Raw genomic sequence first — 19,472 nt, forward strand, 5'->3', positions numbered from 1 at the left:
ACTGTATCGTCTCGAACTAAATTTTTTAGGTATTTTCAGACATAGGCCTAAACCAAACATAACTAAAATAACTGATCAGCAATCACTGACATACTTTTTGAATTTTGACACGCTCCGTTTTGAAATGAGAGTTCCCGTCACTCTGCCGGTACCCGGCCGTGTAGGGCTTGAAAACATCAATTTTATTTATTTATTTTATTTATTTATTACACTTTATCACTGGCACAGAATTACAAATATATATATATATATATATATATAATATTGCACATAAGTTACATAAAAAATTACACAATATTATGAAAGGAACAATATTTGTTTTTAAAAAGTCCAGTGAATGGCTGGAGCGAACAGGTGCCAGGCACCTCTAAGACCGCCCCACCAAAACCAAAAAAAGAAGGGACGGGAAATATAAATTAGAGGGGAAAATCAAGGCCGCAAGCTCGGCAGTGTGTATTATTGACTTGGAACTAATGGGGTTCCAGTATAAAAGGCCGCTTGTTGATGAGTGCAAATGGCTTCCTCACGGTGAGTTGTCTCCAAATTTTGGCCTGGCCCATGCACCCCTACCCCCTCCCCCCAGAAAAATGTAAATCCTGCTAGCTCTGGGGCCAAATGAGGATAATTCAGTATTGTGGCCAAAACTGTCCCAAAGGAAAAGATTCACATTACAACTAAAATGTATCAATGCGCGTAAGTCCTCTCAGTCACGTGACAACTTCACACCCAGGTAATTATCATGCGCGTATTTTGCGGGGGGCTTTGGGGGCGCCAGCCCCCCGGGGTCAAAGTAGGGGGCGGCCAAAATGAAGGGGCGGCGGAAGAAGAAGAAGGCGGCAAAAACACGGTGGCAAAAACAAATGGGGCGACAAAGCAATTAGCAATGAAAAAAAGCATAAAAATTTTAAAAATGGTTGCTTTTAGGCGCTAGCTCCTAAAATCCTTTTTTTTTTTTTTTTTTTTTGCTCTTCACTTTTCAAGCGACCGAGAAAAAAATTGGGTCAACCTTTTCGGGCTGTTAAGGAAGGGGCGGCAAAATTGTTTCTTCTTCAGCCCCCGGGGTTGGGGCGGCCACGGTACGCCACTGATTATGTTAATTAATTCACTTTGAATCGTGATGAACACTAATGGCAATGATGAAGGGAGAGGGAAACTACCCTTAAATTAACCTTTTGCATCCGATTCGATCATATATTGCGGATGAATTTCATTTCGGGTTGAAACTTGATGGCATAGAAATAGTTTAAGCTCACAGTGCACGGATTTTTAATCTCATGCACGAACGTGCTCACACTTAGGCCTCGTATCCATAGGCTGTTTCCGGTGGCGTGTGCCCTTGTTCCGTGTTTACTTTTTCCCATGTGACCTGCCACACAGACAACGAACCTTTGTTTTGCGGCCACTGGGAAAAGCAAAGGTTCGTTGTCTGTGTGGCAGGTCACATGGCACGGAACAAGGAACAGCCTATGGATCTGAGGCCTAAGGCACGATATAGGCTCTAACATGCCAGGAAGTGGGCCAGGAAGCACTCTCTAAATTCCTAAAATTCAATAGTTAATCTATTCGATTGCGGTGAGGGACAAATCCCCGAACAAATCTAAGCTTAGATTAAAAATGTTATCTAGGCCCTATAATCGATCAAAATTTAACTCATCTAAATATAGATTACAATTTTTTAATCTCATAGATTAAAATTCAAATCCAAGATTGACTTTTCAATCTTAGCATGGATTAATCTTGGATAATTCAATCTAATGGATTTGAATTTCAAACTATTAGATTTAACAATGGTAGCCTAATCTAATAGATCTATATTAGATTAATAATTTTTAATCTAAGCTTGCATGGATTTGTCCTTAAAAATCGCATTTTCATGTTCTACGAGACTTAGACCCACATCATGCTGCAGTTCTTTAGCATGTTTAGCCTCAATCCTCAAATGACAATTGTTAGCTAAAATTGTGAAAAATGTGGAATTTTTCCACAACTTATAATTTGGCCCAATAGGCTCTGTCCCCAGTAAATTTTCAGTTCAGCAAGCCCCTACAAAATTTAAGTTGAGTGTCCCCCAGATCCCAGATTGACTTTTTGAGTGGAGCAAATTCAACACGAATTTGTCAATTTTAAACCTACAGCTAAAATGATTGAATATGATTTTAAAATAGGCCCCTAAATCTGTTCGATTACGATGAGGGACAAATGTCTAATCGATTAAAAATGAGCTAACCTAAATTAGATTACCATTTTTACGCATAGACAATCTATAGGCCCTAGGCCTACATGTAGGCCTACTTAGTCACTTCCTTTGCCTTTTCTGTCTTTTACCATATTTATATGTACTACATTTTAATGGAATTTTAATAGGCCCCTATGGCTTCTGCAGACCCGCAATCCCTTAAAAGCATGGCATTATATTTAATTATTCCCAATGTTAGTTTAGGCCTACAAGTAGGCCTACATTAGGCCTATAGGTCTAATCATAAAAACTGATTAGAAAAACTGATCAGAAAAACTGGCCCGTAGGCCTATACTTTTCCAAATTTGGAAAGTAAGTATACAAAAAGTCCCAAAATTTCAGAATTTGCGAGCGTAGCAAAAACAAAGATCAAAGAACAAAGATCAAGAGCAAAAACAAAGATCAGGTTTGTTTACGCTTTTGTTTGTTTTTTTGTCAAAAAAGGTCGAAATTTTGGGAAGAAAGTCCACTTTTCACAAAATCGCCCCTCCTTGGAAGCTCTTGGAGAAAAGTCCACTTTTTCAAAATCAGCACCTGACCACACCTGTATGTCAGGTACCGTAAAATGGGGTAACTTCGGTCAGCGGGGTAACTTTGGTCGGTCAAATATATTTTTTTAATTGTTCATATTTTAGTACAGCAATATTGTTTTTAGTCATATTTGGTGTCAATTTGTTAAGAAATATATTTGGAAGAAATAATAATCGGCCATGTCCAATTTCCTCGAAATTTACGAAAAATTCGGGATTTTTGACCAAAAATGAGCATTTTTTTTACATTTTTTTCAGAAAAAATAAAAATCGATATTGTGAGCAAGGATGTGTGCTTGATATAATTTTGCAAGGGGTCAAATGTCACAAAAAACAAAAACTTGCCCATATACAGCGAAGATCAATTTTTTGGATTTTTTTTTCTTCATGGAAAGTATACTCTGACCAAAGTTGCCCCAAAGTTAACCCCTAGGGCACCCTTACAAAATTATTTAAAAATCTTTTTCAACTTCAAGGTATAGAAGGGAACCCTAATGTCATAAAAAAAGAGTTAATTACATATATATTTTGGTTTTGTTTGGAAGCAGTGGTTTAAAAACTCTGAAAAGTGCCCAAAGTTACCCCATTTTACGGTACATTTGTAGGCCTATACATGTCAATAAACATGACCTTTTGATCAGTTGAATCTGAATCTGATTTATTCTGATTCTGAATCTACAGTGAGTCATCATTTGACATTGATAATTTCCTAACATTTTGACTAATGGGATTTCCAAATCAATCGATCCGATTCATGGCTTTTAAAAAACACAGTAACTCGTGGGCAAGTGTCACTTGTGCTACACACGTTCTTTACGGATGTGGCTAATGATATGGGATTGGGAATGAGATTGATGAATGCATAATTGCAGCACGGTAAAAGCCAATATTTATGCGACTCTTCTTGCTAATTATTCCCTTAAATTGATATAATCAAAATCAAATTGTTACTTTTCATATATAATTAAAGGTATTTAGGGCTTGAATTCAATTATTCATTTATTGCATTGCATCTAGGTTAAGAAATGCTATCAAGAACTTGTACTACAAAGCTGCTGCTAAAAGTTAAGTAAAAATATCAAGATGGCGCTGAAGGCGGTGGTTTGCAAAAGTGAGTATCGGAATTTATATGATTAATTTTACATTTATATCACATGCTATGAATTTTTACAGCTTGTGGAATAATGTCTGAACTTAATGTGTAAATAGATCAATTGTTCTCTTGTAACATACATCTGTAGGTTGTTCAGAATCCATGTTTGTTCAGCCGAACTCGTCGTGAAGATTGCACGTAAATATCCATAGTACATTATTTCGCATTGCATTTGCATTGACAGGCCCGGCGTAGGGCGTTTATTTACATGCATGCATTACATGCATACCCGTGCACTACACATGACACAGGTACCGTGTAAACAACAGAATGCATATTGTGCCAAGCAAAATATAGACTCATAATGTATATCTATTTTTGCATACATCATGTACGTACCTGATTCATTTTACATGTTTTAATAATAAATCATTAGAAATCATGGTTAAAAAAAATTATGACAATTGCAAAATTATAATGACAGTTTCGAATATGCCCCAAAATAATCCTGAGAATGGAGATGACAATTGATGAGAATGGCCCTACAATTATGTAGCCCCCACAATTTCCCTTTCACACAACACTACATCATACATGAGACCGAGTGCAGTGAATATCGAAACACATTCAGAGGCAGTAACCAGTTTATTGTATTTTGCATTTCCTGGAATCACAGTGTATTGTATTTATTGATGTTCCAGTTTGTAAAAAAAATTCTATGACTGCCTTGATTAGTGTAGACCTGTTTCAAGGTGCATTGTATATTGCTGATGCGATCGATAGAAAAGGGATGCAAGCTGGGAACAAAAAGGATTTATTCAAGCTATCAAATATGTCACCAGTGCAGAGATAGCAGCTTAAGCCCTTTTCATTCCCAGCGTGACACTGTACATGTATACATGGTTGCCTATCGGATTGATCGACATCAGCTAGGCTTTTGTGATATCATGCCCTGCGATATATCGCGATATTAAATCCTTATTGCGATGACGATGTAGAAATGGTGACAGGCAATATTGGTCTCGCATGTCATGATCCAGCATCTGGCCACGACCGACTCATGCTGGTTTCATACTACCCTGCCGCTTGCCGCTGAAGCGGCGTGGCGCTACGCATTGCAGACAAGCGGACACAATAAAGGCTTGTCATTGGTTGAAACGCCCTGCTGCTTGCCGCAGCAGCAAGCGGCAGGAAAGTATGCTGGAGGCTTTAATGATGTTCATTGGTCTTTAGATCGATAGAAATCTTTCTTCATTGAGGGTAAAACAGCTTCAGTGACAAGCACTGCTTTCCAAGCATGTCCTCATACAAAGTACATTATATAATACAAACATCATAATTATTTCAAATTTACACAAGATGTACACATTAAAAAACAAAACAAATGGGATCATGGGTCTGTCCCCATGGATGTGAGCATCAATCAGGAGTTTGGGGTAATATGATGGTGTCATTCTTTGGATGTGACCAAAGTAGCAGAGTCTTTTTTGAGTTACCCTTAATACCCTATCAACCACAGATTGCTCGATACCTAGGCGCTTCCTGATTGCTGTGTTACGGATTTTGTCCAGTCTTGTGACACCCAGTATCTTCCTTAAAAACACATCATCTCAAAGACGAGGAGTCTCTCATCGACTTTCTTCAATGTCCAGGTCTCGGCTCCATAGAGCAATATTGAGCTAGGACAAGGACTTTGTATAGCTCTGTCTTGGTCATATCAGGGTTAGCGGTGCCTGGTTAAAACAGGGGGTCCAGTGGAAGCTATTTGGACCCCTTAACCCCACCTTTAGTCTGAAAATAGAGGCGTCCAAACCTAAAAAACAAAGGGTCCAAAAGCCAAAAATCTTTAAAAATAAAAAAAATTGAAAAATACCAAAAAAGTAAATTTTTAACAATTTAATTTAATTTAATCTAATTTAATCTAATTTAATCTAATTTAATCTAATTTAATCCAATAAAATCTAATTTAATCTAATTATTTTATTTCATTTTATATTATCTATATATTCCATGTCTACCGCCTGCTGAGGCTGGTCAATAATTAATTTTATACTGCCTGGAGAGGGCAGTATATCTTTGTTTATCTTAAAACCAAGATGGTGGACTCGATCTCATAAAGTTCGCGATACGGCAAAACATCTGAAGTTACTGTAAATTCTACTTCCCAAATCAGTATTACTGTGTGATATATCAATTATTGAAGTAAATTAGTCCATAATTCACCATTTTAGGGGTTCAGTTGCTTGGAAAATGATGTGCATATTATGCAATTTGGGGCCTAGAATGCCGGACTTTCTGAAAGTTTTGGAAGGCTAAAATAATGACCGGCGCGACGATATGAACTGAAAATTGACGGCGCCCAGCCTTGGATATTCCTAAAAACAAGGACTTTTTGTGGCCGATTTTGAAAATTAATGACACATTTAATGTAGATAAACAGTTAACATTGTTAAATGGGAGGATTTTGATTTCTACACAATAAATCCGGCTGCGATTTGATGCGTCCAGTTGAGATTTTTGGACCCCTTAACCTCCTTGGATTTAGAAATTCAGTGCGTCCATATTTACCCATTTTCAAAATTTTGCGTCCAGGACGCAATGACGCATTAAAACGCGAACCCTGGGTCATATGTGTGTCTCACCGGAAAAAGATATGACACTGACAGTGAGAAATACTTGCCTTGTTGTGTCTACAGCTACGCAAGTGTTTAGGTACACAGAGTTGGTTATAGACCTAAATGATGATCATAATTTAAATAAAAACTAAGTAAAAATGTTGGTTGACATGTAAGCCTGTGGTCGACATTGCATTTATGTCGATATTTATACGTAGACATAGGCATACCAACATGGCGTATACCCAAAGGTAATCTGCACCACAGATACTACTGTATGTAGCAAATGTGCATACCGGTACTCAGCATTGATATGCAGATCCCTTGCCTCAATCCAATACATACACAGTACATAATGTATATTGCAGACAGGGTATTCTCACAGTACTAGTTTGCCTCGGTAATGAAGGAAACTCTTGGCTGTAACAAGCTATGGTAGACAAGAGTATACATTTTTGTACACTAAGGCTGCTAAGAATTGCATTAGTTGTGGCACAATTTGCGTATTTTGGCTCCAAATGTATTTTGACATTTGGGAAAAATAAATTTTTGTGGATGTAGAGAGTCCCTCCCTCTAGCTAAGTGCTGCAATCATTCGTGGTTGATTTAAAAATAAAAAATTGGAAAAAGAATAGCCAAACATTTATATTTTGTATCCAAAAGGAGGCAGTTATGTAACTTGTGGTCACTTCAGAATATATTTAAGATATAGAAATGTGAATAGGTAGTTCAGTGTGCTCACTGAATTCGTTGACAAGGTCATCCACTGATTGCACAGTGAGCATGGCACAGTAAACATGGAAACCAGTGTTGCCATATAGTGAGTGCATAGTTCTATAAATGCTCTGTTATTGGTACTATAGTCTGGTTTTGTGCTGAAAGCAATTGATTTTCCAAGTAGAGTATGTCAAGATGAATAACTGTATCAACCTGCGTCAAAATCGGGCGTAGTGGTTGGAAAGTTACAGTTTCTTGAAAATTTAGGACTGAATTTTTATAATGATGGTTTCAAGCAATATTTATGCATGTTAGTATCAATATACATGCCTATAAAGTTGTTCTAAATCCACAGTTTCAAAGAAATTCCCCTGCAGCAAGGCTCCAATAATCAAAGAAAACCCTTTACTTCAAGGAAATTTGGGCTTCATATGAGGAAAACCAACGTACAGTGTTGCCAGTTTTCATGCTCACTGAACACTAATTAATGCAATTTTTAGACCTTTTTAATGAATTTAATCACATTTTCTAAATGTTTTTTGATACTTTGATGATTTCTTTGTGTGTCAGTCACTTTAAAGCAACATTTCATTTAATAATTGATAAAAAATCACAATTCCCACTGCAAAAATTAATTAAAATTGTTAATTAAATTACTAATTATGCAAATTAGCGACTATTTCCTCAAAATAATTCATCAAAAATTTGGTACAACTTATTTTCTTATGAAAACAAATATGGGATAGCTTAAAGAAGATAATTGTAAAATAATTATAGAAAAACAATTTCTTAATGAAATTATGATGGTGCCATGCCAAAACAAAGACTATAATAAGAAATAGGTTCCTAAAAGCGTTCAAATTTTTTGCCAAGTTATCCCGACAAAACAAGCCATAGCTTCGAAAACCGGTTGGCCTTTTGAAAAATTCAAAAAGCATTTTCATGCTGAATTTATGTTCTATCCAATAATGTCCATTATTCAACATTTTATCACTGTTTTAAATATTGCCTGAACTGCCTAATGTGAACAAAACCAATGCATTTTTAGATCTTTAATAGATTATTAAGTGAACACAAGCTACAAATCTGACCTTTTACATGTAGATACAAACTTGTAATTTTTTTAAAAATCAACCATGAATGATTTCAGCACATAACTTTAGATTCAGGGACTCTCCAAGCTCAAGCTTACCCAATGATTTGAACGGGAATTATTGTTCTAAAAATGGCCTCTGATAAACGCTCCCTTTTGGAAAACGTAATCCCCCAGGTCATTTAATAGAGTAAATACAGTATGTGCCATAAAGGGTCGAAGGTCAATTTTCAAATTGTACATGTGTCAAAAATCAAAGTTGTTCCGACTTTCATGAAACTTGTACCAAATTCTAGCTTGAAATTGTTTAGCTTCAGGCAGTGAGAAAAAGATAGAGTTTAATTTCCACTATCTGTGATGTATTACTTGGGAATAACTGATAAACCGATTTAAAAGGACAATTGCCATTAAAACATAATAGACGTGTAACCAAGGACTTAGGTGGGATTTGAAGGATTGGGTGTGTAAATTCAAAATAGAAAGAAGTAAAAAGAAGTAAAAATGTATTAAATAGTAATTTCAAATGTTCTGTTGTACAAATCCAAATGTATTTCGGTATAAAGATCTTAAACATACCTCAATGACGTTTCGTACTACATCGTAGTACCTGTTGGAACTCGACGTTGGTGGCGTTTTGGAGTGGAGTAATTGTATTAAGTAGTCGTAAAGTCGCGACTATTGTAGTCGCGATTACGACTATTGAAAACCTAAAGTTGAAAGTTGATGTTAAAAGGCCAGAAATCCACACTAAAATCAACCAAATCTAACATAAACTGTGAAAAATGTCTTGGAAAGTTAAAGTAGTTGAATTTATCATTGGTTTGTTTACTGCATGTGTGGTTGATATGACAAAATATGCCATATACACAAGTAAAGAGCCTGCACAACCATTTAAATGTTGTGACAACTTGTCGTTTCTTTATTTCCATATCTTTAAATTTACAACTATCTTTCACCCGATTTTGCAGCCCAATTTTAACCACAGATAGTCACACCTATAGTCATAGTTGTGACTATTTGCTGTCGACTAGGAAAAAAGTGATAGTTGCCCAACACTAGTATTAAAATTATTTTTCCCACCGGGGGTGACACTCAACATAAGACCTGTGTCAATATTTATATTTTGGGCCTTCTCATATCTTGAAGTGCCAAGAAGGTATGACCCCCGAGTGGTGTCAAATGAAAGAGAAAAAAGTAAAAAATATAATAGAAATATTTTTTTTGGGGGGGAGACACGAGACACTCATCGTAAAACACGGGTCAATATTCCTATTTTGAGTCCTTTTCATGTATGTATGGATCCAAGAATGTATGACCCCCGGGTGACAGTGGTATACCACAATATATGCCAAAGCCCCATGGTTCAGCTGTAGTGCGGTAACCGCTATAGTTTTATATATCCAATCGCCTGACACTTGGGGATCAAACAATTCATATAAACTGTGTATCATTGGCATATGACTTTTAGTTATAAACAGGCTTCAAATCACCCCTCGTAAAAATATACAGGGTGGCCAGAACCATGTGTATTAAATAATAAGAAAAAGGGGTTTAATTAATTGGCACTTTCTTAAAATAATTGAATTAGATCTTTGATTACAAGTGCTCTTTCATTAGTTTTTGATGTGTTATTGATTGCAATACCTGCAAATTTTGAGATGCCCAAGAGTTTAAGACTTTTCCAGATGACACTTTAAAGAAGGTATTGTTTTGACCGATTTGTATGTAAACTCTATAGATGGCTGATTTGCGTGTAAACTCTCTGGATGATTAGCATTAATTAGTATATGAATTAAACAATTAATCAGATCTGTGGTAACAAATGATATTTCATTAGTTAAATGTGTTATTGATTGCAATACCTATGAATTTTGAGACCACTTAGAGTTACACTTTTCCAGATATGACACTTTAAAAATGGCAAAATTTTGACCAATTTGTGTGTAAACTCTATGGCTGCTCCCCTACTGGTTTTTTATTTTAATTTAAGAAACGTATTTGAAATAAAATTTACCTTACTTCATGCAATAAGTTTTAGAGCACCTGTACTTGCAACTTAAATTGATGTCTTTAAAAACACAAAAAATAAACCTACTCCACCTTATTTGATATACCAATAGAGGTTATCCACTTCACTCATGTGTGACTTCTAACAAAGGGCACGGGTTCCCGTGGTATTCCTCATTCAAACTAATTCAATGCACGACCTCGGAGTTACCTGCATGACTTTGGCGGGCTATTTTGAAACAATCATGGTTGCACATGCAGGTACTTCTTTAGAATGTCCTAAACAAGGTATAGCAGTCATTGATAGGATATGCAGCTTATAGAACATGGATAACCTCTATTCATGACATAATGATGATATGACCTTGTAGAATATAGGGCTCAAAATATGTTGATTAAGAGGACTAGTCATAATATCACATCATACCCCTGGAATTTGGGGCACATTGCCCAAGCCCTCATTTTAGTCATTTCATTTATTTTAGCCATGTGGCAGAATAGTAAAAGGCTGCCTTGAGATAATCTCATACATGGTTCTATTTTCTAAAGAAATTGGTTAAATTATTCACTTCACCTGCACTCGTTTTAAAAAGCCATAGACCATTCATCCATATGCAAATTCATCACAGTGTCTCCATAGCACTAATCATTTACCAATGCATTTCCCTTGGGTATATCCCAATGAACAGAGATCTTTCTCATTGAGTTTTAAATCAAAAGACAAAGTTCTTCAAAAAAGGCTGTGCATTTATATTCATGGTGTGTATTGGGTAGTCATTCCCTGGGCGTCATTCATCAGTCTTGGTTTATTTAATGTTCTAGTTTGGTACATAATATGAGAAGACGGCACTGTATGAGGGGTGTCGCAGTTTGTGAACGAGATTTGCTCGTTATTCGAGGGGCATCACATTTTGGAGTGATGAAGGCTCTATTGCAATTGCAAGCACACAGAAATCATGTTTTATATGCTTTTGAATGCTTTAAACTGTGTATTTCCTTAATATTTAAATACTTAAAAAAATGTGTAACATGTGGACTGACCATATTTCTGTCCATCCAAATTCAGATAATGAGGTTACTTAAATTTTTTTTTTTTTTTTACACACATTTTAAGTGGTAAATTGTTTTTTTTTGTTTTTTTTAATTTAATTAATTTGTTTTCTTGCAAAAAAAAAAAAAAAAAAGTCTAGGGTCGGGCCTATTTTTAGGGTCGGTCGGGTTACGCCAATCAAACAATTTTTTTTAGGCCTTATCATAAAGACCTTGTTGAACACATGGTGAAATATTATTGCGATAGTGAAAATTATTATTGCAATATAATGGCGAGACAGCATGAAATAGGGGGATTCATTAGGATTTTGTTTCATTTATAAATGGTAATGACAAATACTTTTTACAAGACGTTTGGCTTGTGGCAACCATAGTTCAGCAACACCTGGCCTTTACATTACTAATGAGTCTTGGGTATGCTTGCATGCCTGAGCTATACCATGCCCTTCTCCACCATACAGTATGGCTATCTGACTAGTTATACAACCACATTACAATACAATGAACCATGCTTGCATCCTTTGCACTGCGTGGATATTCCCCAGTATTAAAATATTAATTAAGCAAGGCTGTGAAAGCATAGCTAAAATTTCATAAAATGAGGCTGTGTGAAGCCAGATGGTTGGAAAACAATACACATTTAGGGTTTACTCTTGCAGTGATGAGGCAACTGATGAGTGAGTACACTGAGATGGACTGTGAATAAAATAATAATATTGCACAATTTGTTATGCCTGAATGTTTTGGCTATCTAAAATAGCTCTGATGTCAAATTGGGGTGCAATAATTTATACATGTATGGGCAATTTGAAAAGCAAAGAATAATAATGGAGCATGAAATGTTAAAAACAAATTTGCGCAATTTTGATAATTGCAAATATTTCTTTTTCCTATGTAAAAATATACTTCTGAGAAAATATAAAAATTTTGCAAAAATTTATGCCACAAAAACGATGGTTTATTTTAAATTGCGAACAATTTTATGGCACAAAAATATTGTGCTTAACACAGTTAATAAAGTATCTGTCTGATGGATATAACAGAAATTTATTTGAACAATTAAACATGTCCTAAGGAGTTAGTTATCTGCAGTGTGTGTAGCCAATATAATGTAGTTATAAATAAGCAGTGTCTTGAAGCATTTAATGAGTCAAAGTACATCCATACATACTAAATGAACATCAAGTTATGACTAATAATAAACCTTTCCAGTTTCCAATGTGACCTGGTTATTTTGAAGGCATTGTATAATTGTAAATTGCACAATTTGAAATTCAGGTGAATTTTGCAGAAATGGCACATGTAAATTTGGACATTTAAATTATAGTTTTACTGGGGGAAAATTTTTTATTTTATTTTATTTACAACACGTTTACGTTTACCCAGGGTAGCCTGATTCAGCCTAAGCTGGTCTAACACGGGGCCATGCAAAATACATAAAAAGTTATAAAACATTACAGAGAATATATTTATACAATTAACAATAATTATTAAAACCCATAGCCATTATTAAAAGAATAGTACAGTTGCTAAGCTACACCATTGTGCTCTTCCTAGTAGAAGCATGAGATTGTCCACACATGAAGTACGATGTCCGATGTTGATTTCAAGGCGTGGAGCCATTTTGGATTAGTTTAGTTGAGCTCATAATTGCTAAATAAATGCCCAAAGGATTAAACCCACTTTCCTAGTTTTTCCTAATTGGGCTATCAAATTGTGTGTGAGGCAAGTATGCCATATTCCTGTTAACTTACCTGGCCTTATGTGGCTTGCAAATCAATACCATTAATTTAGATTATGTAATGGTGGAGTGGCTTACCCTGAACTTTTTTTCATTCATTATTTATGCATATATTATTGATGCTACTGCTAGTGATGGTAGCAGCATCAAAGCCTCTACTACATGATTTGTGAGGTCTACATTTTAATTAGTATGAGCCAGAATTATCTAGTGGACCATATGTTTTGTGACACTCAATCACTATCATTGGTAATTTAAGGCCTTTTGTTTTTCAATAAGGTTGCAATCAAACCGTGTAATATATTTTGGTGCAGTGTCACCATTTTTTCGTGAATCTTTACTTACATTTGCACTATATGAGGGACAATTTTAGGGAGATATGTGATCCCTTGTTTATATTATAAGTAATTAAATAAATTATGCCCTTGAATTACACAATTTTGGCAACATTATGCAATAAAATAAAATTAAATCAGGGAAATAATTCTTTTTGTAAATAGATACCAAAAATTGAGTGCATAAACATTTCTAGTTTCCACATCAAATGAGTAACTGACTGATTTACATGTCTGTATTGATTTTGGAATGCATGTTATCAATATGTGTAATATAATATTACATGCCAATTCTGGCATGACATTGTATTGTAGTGTGTTGTTAATTAATAATAAGGTTAATTTCATGCTTGCCTTCTTCACTTATCTATATTCCAAGTCATTTAGAACATATTTTGAAGCTAATTAAATTCACAGGTTTAAAAGAGCTATGTAATATTTTGTTATAAATGTGAATCATATTGAATTGCATTATATTGCAGAATTTTTAAAAGGACAACTTTGGATTATATTTTTTTGTAACTTATCCTGCACAAATGTAAGCAATAGTAGACTGTTCATGAATTTCAGTGCATCATTATTTACAAAAAAACATTTGCTATCTACTGTAGATAGCAGTATAACATAGTATTTTGAGACGCTATCCATTGGAACTAGCTTTGCAAGAAATTTGCTATCTACTGTAGATTGTCGTATAACTGAGTATTTTGAGAAGCTATCCATTGGAACTAGCTTTGCAAGAAATTTGCTAGATCTACTGTAGATAGTCGTATAACTTAATATTTTGAGAAGCTATCCATTGGAACTAGCTTTGCAAGAAATTTGCTATCTACTGTAGATAGTCGTATAACTTAGTATTTTGAGAAGCTATCCATTGGAACTAGCTTTGCAAGAAATTTGCTATCTACTGTAGATAGTCGTATAACTTAGTATTTTGAGAAGCTATCCATTGGAACTAGCTTTGCAAGAAATTTGCTATCTACTGTAGATAGTCGTATAACTTAGTATTTTGAGAAGCTATCCATTGGAACTAGCTTTGCAAGAAATTTGCTATCTACTGTAGATAGTCGTATAACTTAGTATTTTGAGAAGCTATCCATTGGAACTAGCTTTGCAAGAAATTTGCTATCTACTGTAGATAGTCGTATAACTTAGTATTTTGAGAAGCTATCCATTGGAACTAGCTTTGCAAGAAATTTGCTATCTACTGTAGATAGTTGTATAACTTAGTATTTTGATAAGTTTTCCAGTGGAACTAGCTTTGCAAGAAATTTGCTATCTACTGCAGATAGTCGTATAACGCCCAGACGCATTTTTGTATTGCTGGACGCAATGTTCAACAAATTTCATCAACCCGTTGCGTCGGACGCAAGTTGATTCAGCCCAAAAATGAGTGATTATAAGCTTGCCAACTTCATCATCATAAAAATCGCGAAAATTATGTTGACTGATCACTCCTAATTCTCCTAATAAAGCTTAATTAATATTCATAACCAATGGACCAATCAGTAAACGCGAGTTATTGACCTTTCACATTTAACCACTCCCATTTTGCAACACTTCCGGGTCACCAGTCAATGAATGAAAATTCTTACGGCAGCGAGACGTGATAAGCTTTTGTTCAAACGCAAGAGCAAAAATACAACTTTCTAAACTATCATACATTGTCAGCAAGTTTGCATTCACATAATTTGTTATTGACAATAATATTTACATAAATCTTTAAAATCTCATCAGGAGTCTGAAAGGAAATAGTCAAATATTTGCATCAAACTGCGATGTAATGCGATGCAATACCGGCAATCGGGGGCTTTGTAAAATTGTATTCCCAGTTGCCCAACACATTAACATACATGTACGGACGCACACAAATTTTGTGGGACGCACATTTCCCGACCAGGTTTTACAGTTGTGCGTCCGATCGGACGGAGAGTTTTTGAAGGCTAGTGGGAGCCTTGGTAGATAGCCATATAACTTGGTATTTTGAGAAGCTATCACCTGGAGCTTACTTTGCAAGAAGACTTTCGCTATCTACTGTAGATAGCCATATAACTTGGTATTTTCAGAAGCTATTAACTGGAGCTAACTTTGCAAGAAAACTTGCTATCTACTGTAGAAAGCTGTATAACATGGTATTTTCAGAAGCTGTCAACTGGAGCTAACTTTGCAAGAAGACTTTTGCTATCTACTGTAGATAGCTGTATAACTTGGTATTTTGAGAAGCTGTCAACTGGAGCTAACTTTGCAAAGCTTTTGCTATCTACTGTAGATAGCTGTATAACTTTGTATTTTGAGAATCTGTCTACTGGAGCTAGCATTGCAAGAACATTTTGCTGCCTACTGAAGATAGCCATATAACTTTGTGCAAAATGAAATGTTTATTACTAACACAGTACGTGTAGATAATGTTATGTCCCAAGTATTTTATTGGAACACAGAGACAGCAATTGAAGACTGTGTGCTGTTATCTACTGATGAAAAGAGTTATACAATATAACAGGGTGTCACAATAAAAATAGGCCCTGTGGATTGTTGGCAGAATTGGTGCAAGTTGATGCCTCGATAGTTCTATTTTGTAGATTGTCATAAAATAGTGAAAGGCCTATAGTTTTGTTAAATGCACTAAAACTAAAAAGTATATTCTGGTGGTTTTTTTTTGCATCACAGGGATTATGGATGATGTCATCGGGGCGACAGTCAAGAAGAAGAAATGTTACAGGGTAAGTGAAGTTACCATTTGTCTTATGAAATCGCAAATTTGGCATGCAGTAAAGCAAATATTCTTCATTGTCCTCTATACAACTTCTACTTTCTGGGTTTATGGATGTTGGTATACCAGCTACAAAATTTATATTCAGTCTTCAGCACTATTCTTCTGATACATGTATAGATAAAACTTATTCACTGAAGAAGAATTTTCTGTGAGATAGACAGTACATTCAATCTTGCAAACTTAACATTTTGGTGTGTGTATGTATGTGGGGTATTACTGTTTGTATACACCAAGGACATTCAGTACACAGACATGAAAAGTGTCTGTGTAACAGTGTACGCACAGGAGCTGTAGACGTCCACGCTTCCGGGAGAGTAGTATACGATTCAAAATAGCATAATAATGCATTATAAATAATGTCTGCAGTTAGATGTGAATGGTGGTCCACGCTTATAAGTAAAATCTCTCCACAGTATACAGTGAGTAAAACTTAAATGTGCATATTATCCAGTGTACAATGTATTGTAGTTGGTTACAGGTGCATCGTGCATGTTCTCGGGGGTATCTGTATCTTCATCATGTATTGTTGCCAAGACAAGAAATTGTATATAGAGTTAATGAGTTCATTCACAATAATCATATAGCAGTATGGGTTTGCTAATGTGTATACATATTTTCATCTTAGAAATGCTTGCAGCAGTCTATTTTATCACCTTGGTGTAACATTTTATTGCAGGCCCTGGTTGTGGACCAGCTTAGCATGCGGATGATATCAGCATGTATCAGAATGCATGACCTTGCCGAGTATGGCGTTACATGTAAGTACAAGTCAGAGGCATAGGTAGGGTGGCACCTGGGGCAAGGATATGGAATCCCCCCTTCTCGAAGGTTGGGGAAGCAGCTGAACTAGCTGTATAAATGCCACTTCCTTATGTGCAGAATAATTTTACACAAATATTACTTATTTGGCCCTAATAAAGAAGAATTTCGGCTTAAACAGTATCTTGACTTTTGCTGTTTGGAGGTGTTGGAGATTTGGATTCAATGTTGAGAACAGGTATACATTGTGTTATTTCCTTTGTTGTCATTTTATAGTGGTAGAGGACATAGAGAAGAAGCGAGAGAGGTTGGGGATGGAAGCCATTTATCTTATTCAGCCATCAGAAAAGGTAGGAGGAAGATCCAGTCAACATTGGCAACAACATTATGCTGCCTTTTAAGACCCATCATATCTATGCAGAGCTAGTTTTAACGCATTATGAGATATGTGCATCACAAGTTTAATACATTTCACTTCAGGTTTGATTTGGTGATTTGTAGGAGAATAATTTCAAAATCACATCCACTACGTTGTAGTTACAAGCATGTATTTTGGCCTAACAGTATTACCAGCATAGCAGGTGACCTATATAAAGAACAAGGCACTTTGTTGTCCTGATTTTATGCCTCAAGTAGACACCGTTAAATGGATTTATCCTAACAAAGTAACAAGAGAACTTACTTGGATATTTTATGAATTTGAATTGATTACATAGGAAAATCTGAAATGTGTTACAAAAGATGAACTTAAGAGTTATGGCCACAGAGGAGAAAGAAAACAGAGAGCGTACAACCAGTCAAAGTCCCCGTTTATTATATGATGTAAGTTTTTACATATTCATGAGGGCCGATTGTTCGATCGTGCCGTGTCTAACAATCACGCCAGCGCTGCGTGCCTGTATACGCGATAGAGCATTGCGTGATTACGCGATAGACCGTGAAAATATGCGGTAATTGCGTAGCAGTCTTGCCGCATTTCATGGAACAATCGGCCCTCATTATCGGATGATGCGGAGACTTTGACTAGTGGTACGCTCTCTGTTTTCTTTCTCCTCTGTGGTTGTGGCACATTTATATGTGGACCAAAAGCAGATCTGACTGGAATTCTGGATTCATTTTAATATCAAACTAAATTTGACAAAATCTTGTCAAAACTTTTTGCAATTAAATCAAATAAGACATAGATGTATAAATAGAAATATACTAACAATAATAGCTATATTATTGTCAATAATTATCCTGCCAATGGTTTAAAAGAAGAATGCTATTTAAATAATGATACATGTCTACTAATCCATTTGACCTGTGAACTCCCCATATTTTTAACACATTTTGTCCCATGTTTTAAAGAACCAACTATATAATTTTACCATATCAAATTCCACATGTTTCATTACATTTACCAATTGTTTAACCTGTAGTACTAGAAACCAGTCAGCCCTCGTGTGCATGTCCAGGGGTGGTTTTGGGGCTCCCTTTGGTGTACCCCAAAAAACACCCTATTTGGGGCATGGTGTAAGGTTTCGGAGCACGCCCCTGATGCCTGTCAATTTTCTACAATATTCATTGACCTTTTCCAATCTAGGTGTACTGTGAAACCACCTTTGTTCCCATCCCTACTGTTTTGATATAATATATTGTTATGGATATCCTATATGTTCCAAATTGCTTGTTTCTCTCATGAAGTTTATCCTACATTTTGACAGCTGTTTCTCAATCCCGTATAACACTGCTTAGTTTGTAGTTTGTCCCCTCCCCATGACGTTTATGTGTTACATTAACACTACTCATTAACCGTAATCTTTTTTAGGACACCCTAGCTATTTGCTGATAATCACCTATTTTGCTTTTCAGTCGGTTAATCATGTGATTGACGATTTCAAGGAGCCCTGTTACGCTCAATACAAAGCAGCCCACATTTTCTTTACCGAAAGTAAGCATAAAACTAATGTCTTTTTTCTCCCTTGATTGCATCTTTCCTTTATCATCTTGTTATTGTCTCTTTTTACCTTTCAGTCTGTTAATCAGTTGATAGAAGATTTTAAGGACTCGTATTTTACCCAGTACAAAGCAGCGCACGTCTTTTTTACTGAATGTAAGCCTGTCTAATATGTAGATGATTGATCGTTAACATAGAGTTTTTTAAAGACCACTTAGTTTGCCGTCGTAAGTTTGAAACAATTGGTGTGTGTTGCTTAAACACAGTTTTGCTTGTTTCTGTGTGGTGAAAAATCTTATAAATTGTCTCTGTAGAAACTTTAAAATGCAAACCTGAGTGTTTGATTGATACCCTTTACTATAAAGTTCTAAATGACCAAGTAATTATCATGTTAACCCCATTGGACACTACTGCCTGTTCTACAGTGCCTCTGATTGGTTCATCACATGATGTAATAATCTGAGTAACCAATCAAAATAGAGCTTTTAGATTTACTATTCTTACAATATCTTTGATTGGCTCAATATGTGGTATAGCCCTATTTGCAACCAATAAAAAAAGTTAGTAGAAGCCGATAATTCACT

General features: G+C 35.6%; 1 protein-coding gene across 1 annotated transcript in view; it reads left to right on the plus strand.

Moving 5' to 3' along the window:
• Window positions 1-3,822: 3,822 nt before the first annotated feature.
• The window catches only part of LOC140138016 (syntaxin-binding protein 1-like), a 42,759-nt gene continuing 27,109 nt past the window's right edge, over window positions 3,823-19,472 (plus strand). Inside the window, 5 exon segments of the mRNA XM_072159848.1 lie at window positions 3,823-3,877; window positions 16,085-16,137; window positions 16,867-16,948; window positions 17,226-17,299; window positions 18,966-19,044. Coding sequence (XP_072015949.1) covers window positions 3,850-3,877; window positions 16,085-16,137; window positions 16,867-16,948; window positions 17,226-17,299; window positions 18,966-19,044 — 316 coding nt within the window. The 5' untranslated portion in view covers window positions 3,823-3,849.

This window comes from Amphiura filiformis, chromosome 17 (assembly GCF_039555335.1).
Source record: "Amphiura filiformis chromosome 17, Afil_fr2py, whole genome shotgun sequence".
NCBI classification, from domain to species: Eukaryota; Metazoa; Echinodermata; class Ophiuroidea; order Amphilepidida; family Amphiuridae; genus Amphiura; species Amphiura filiformis.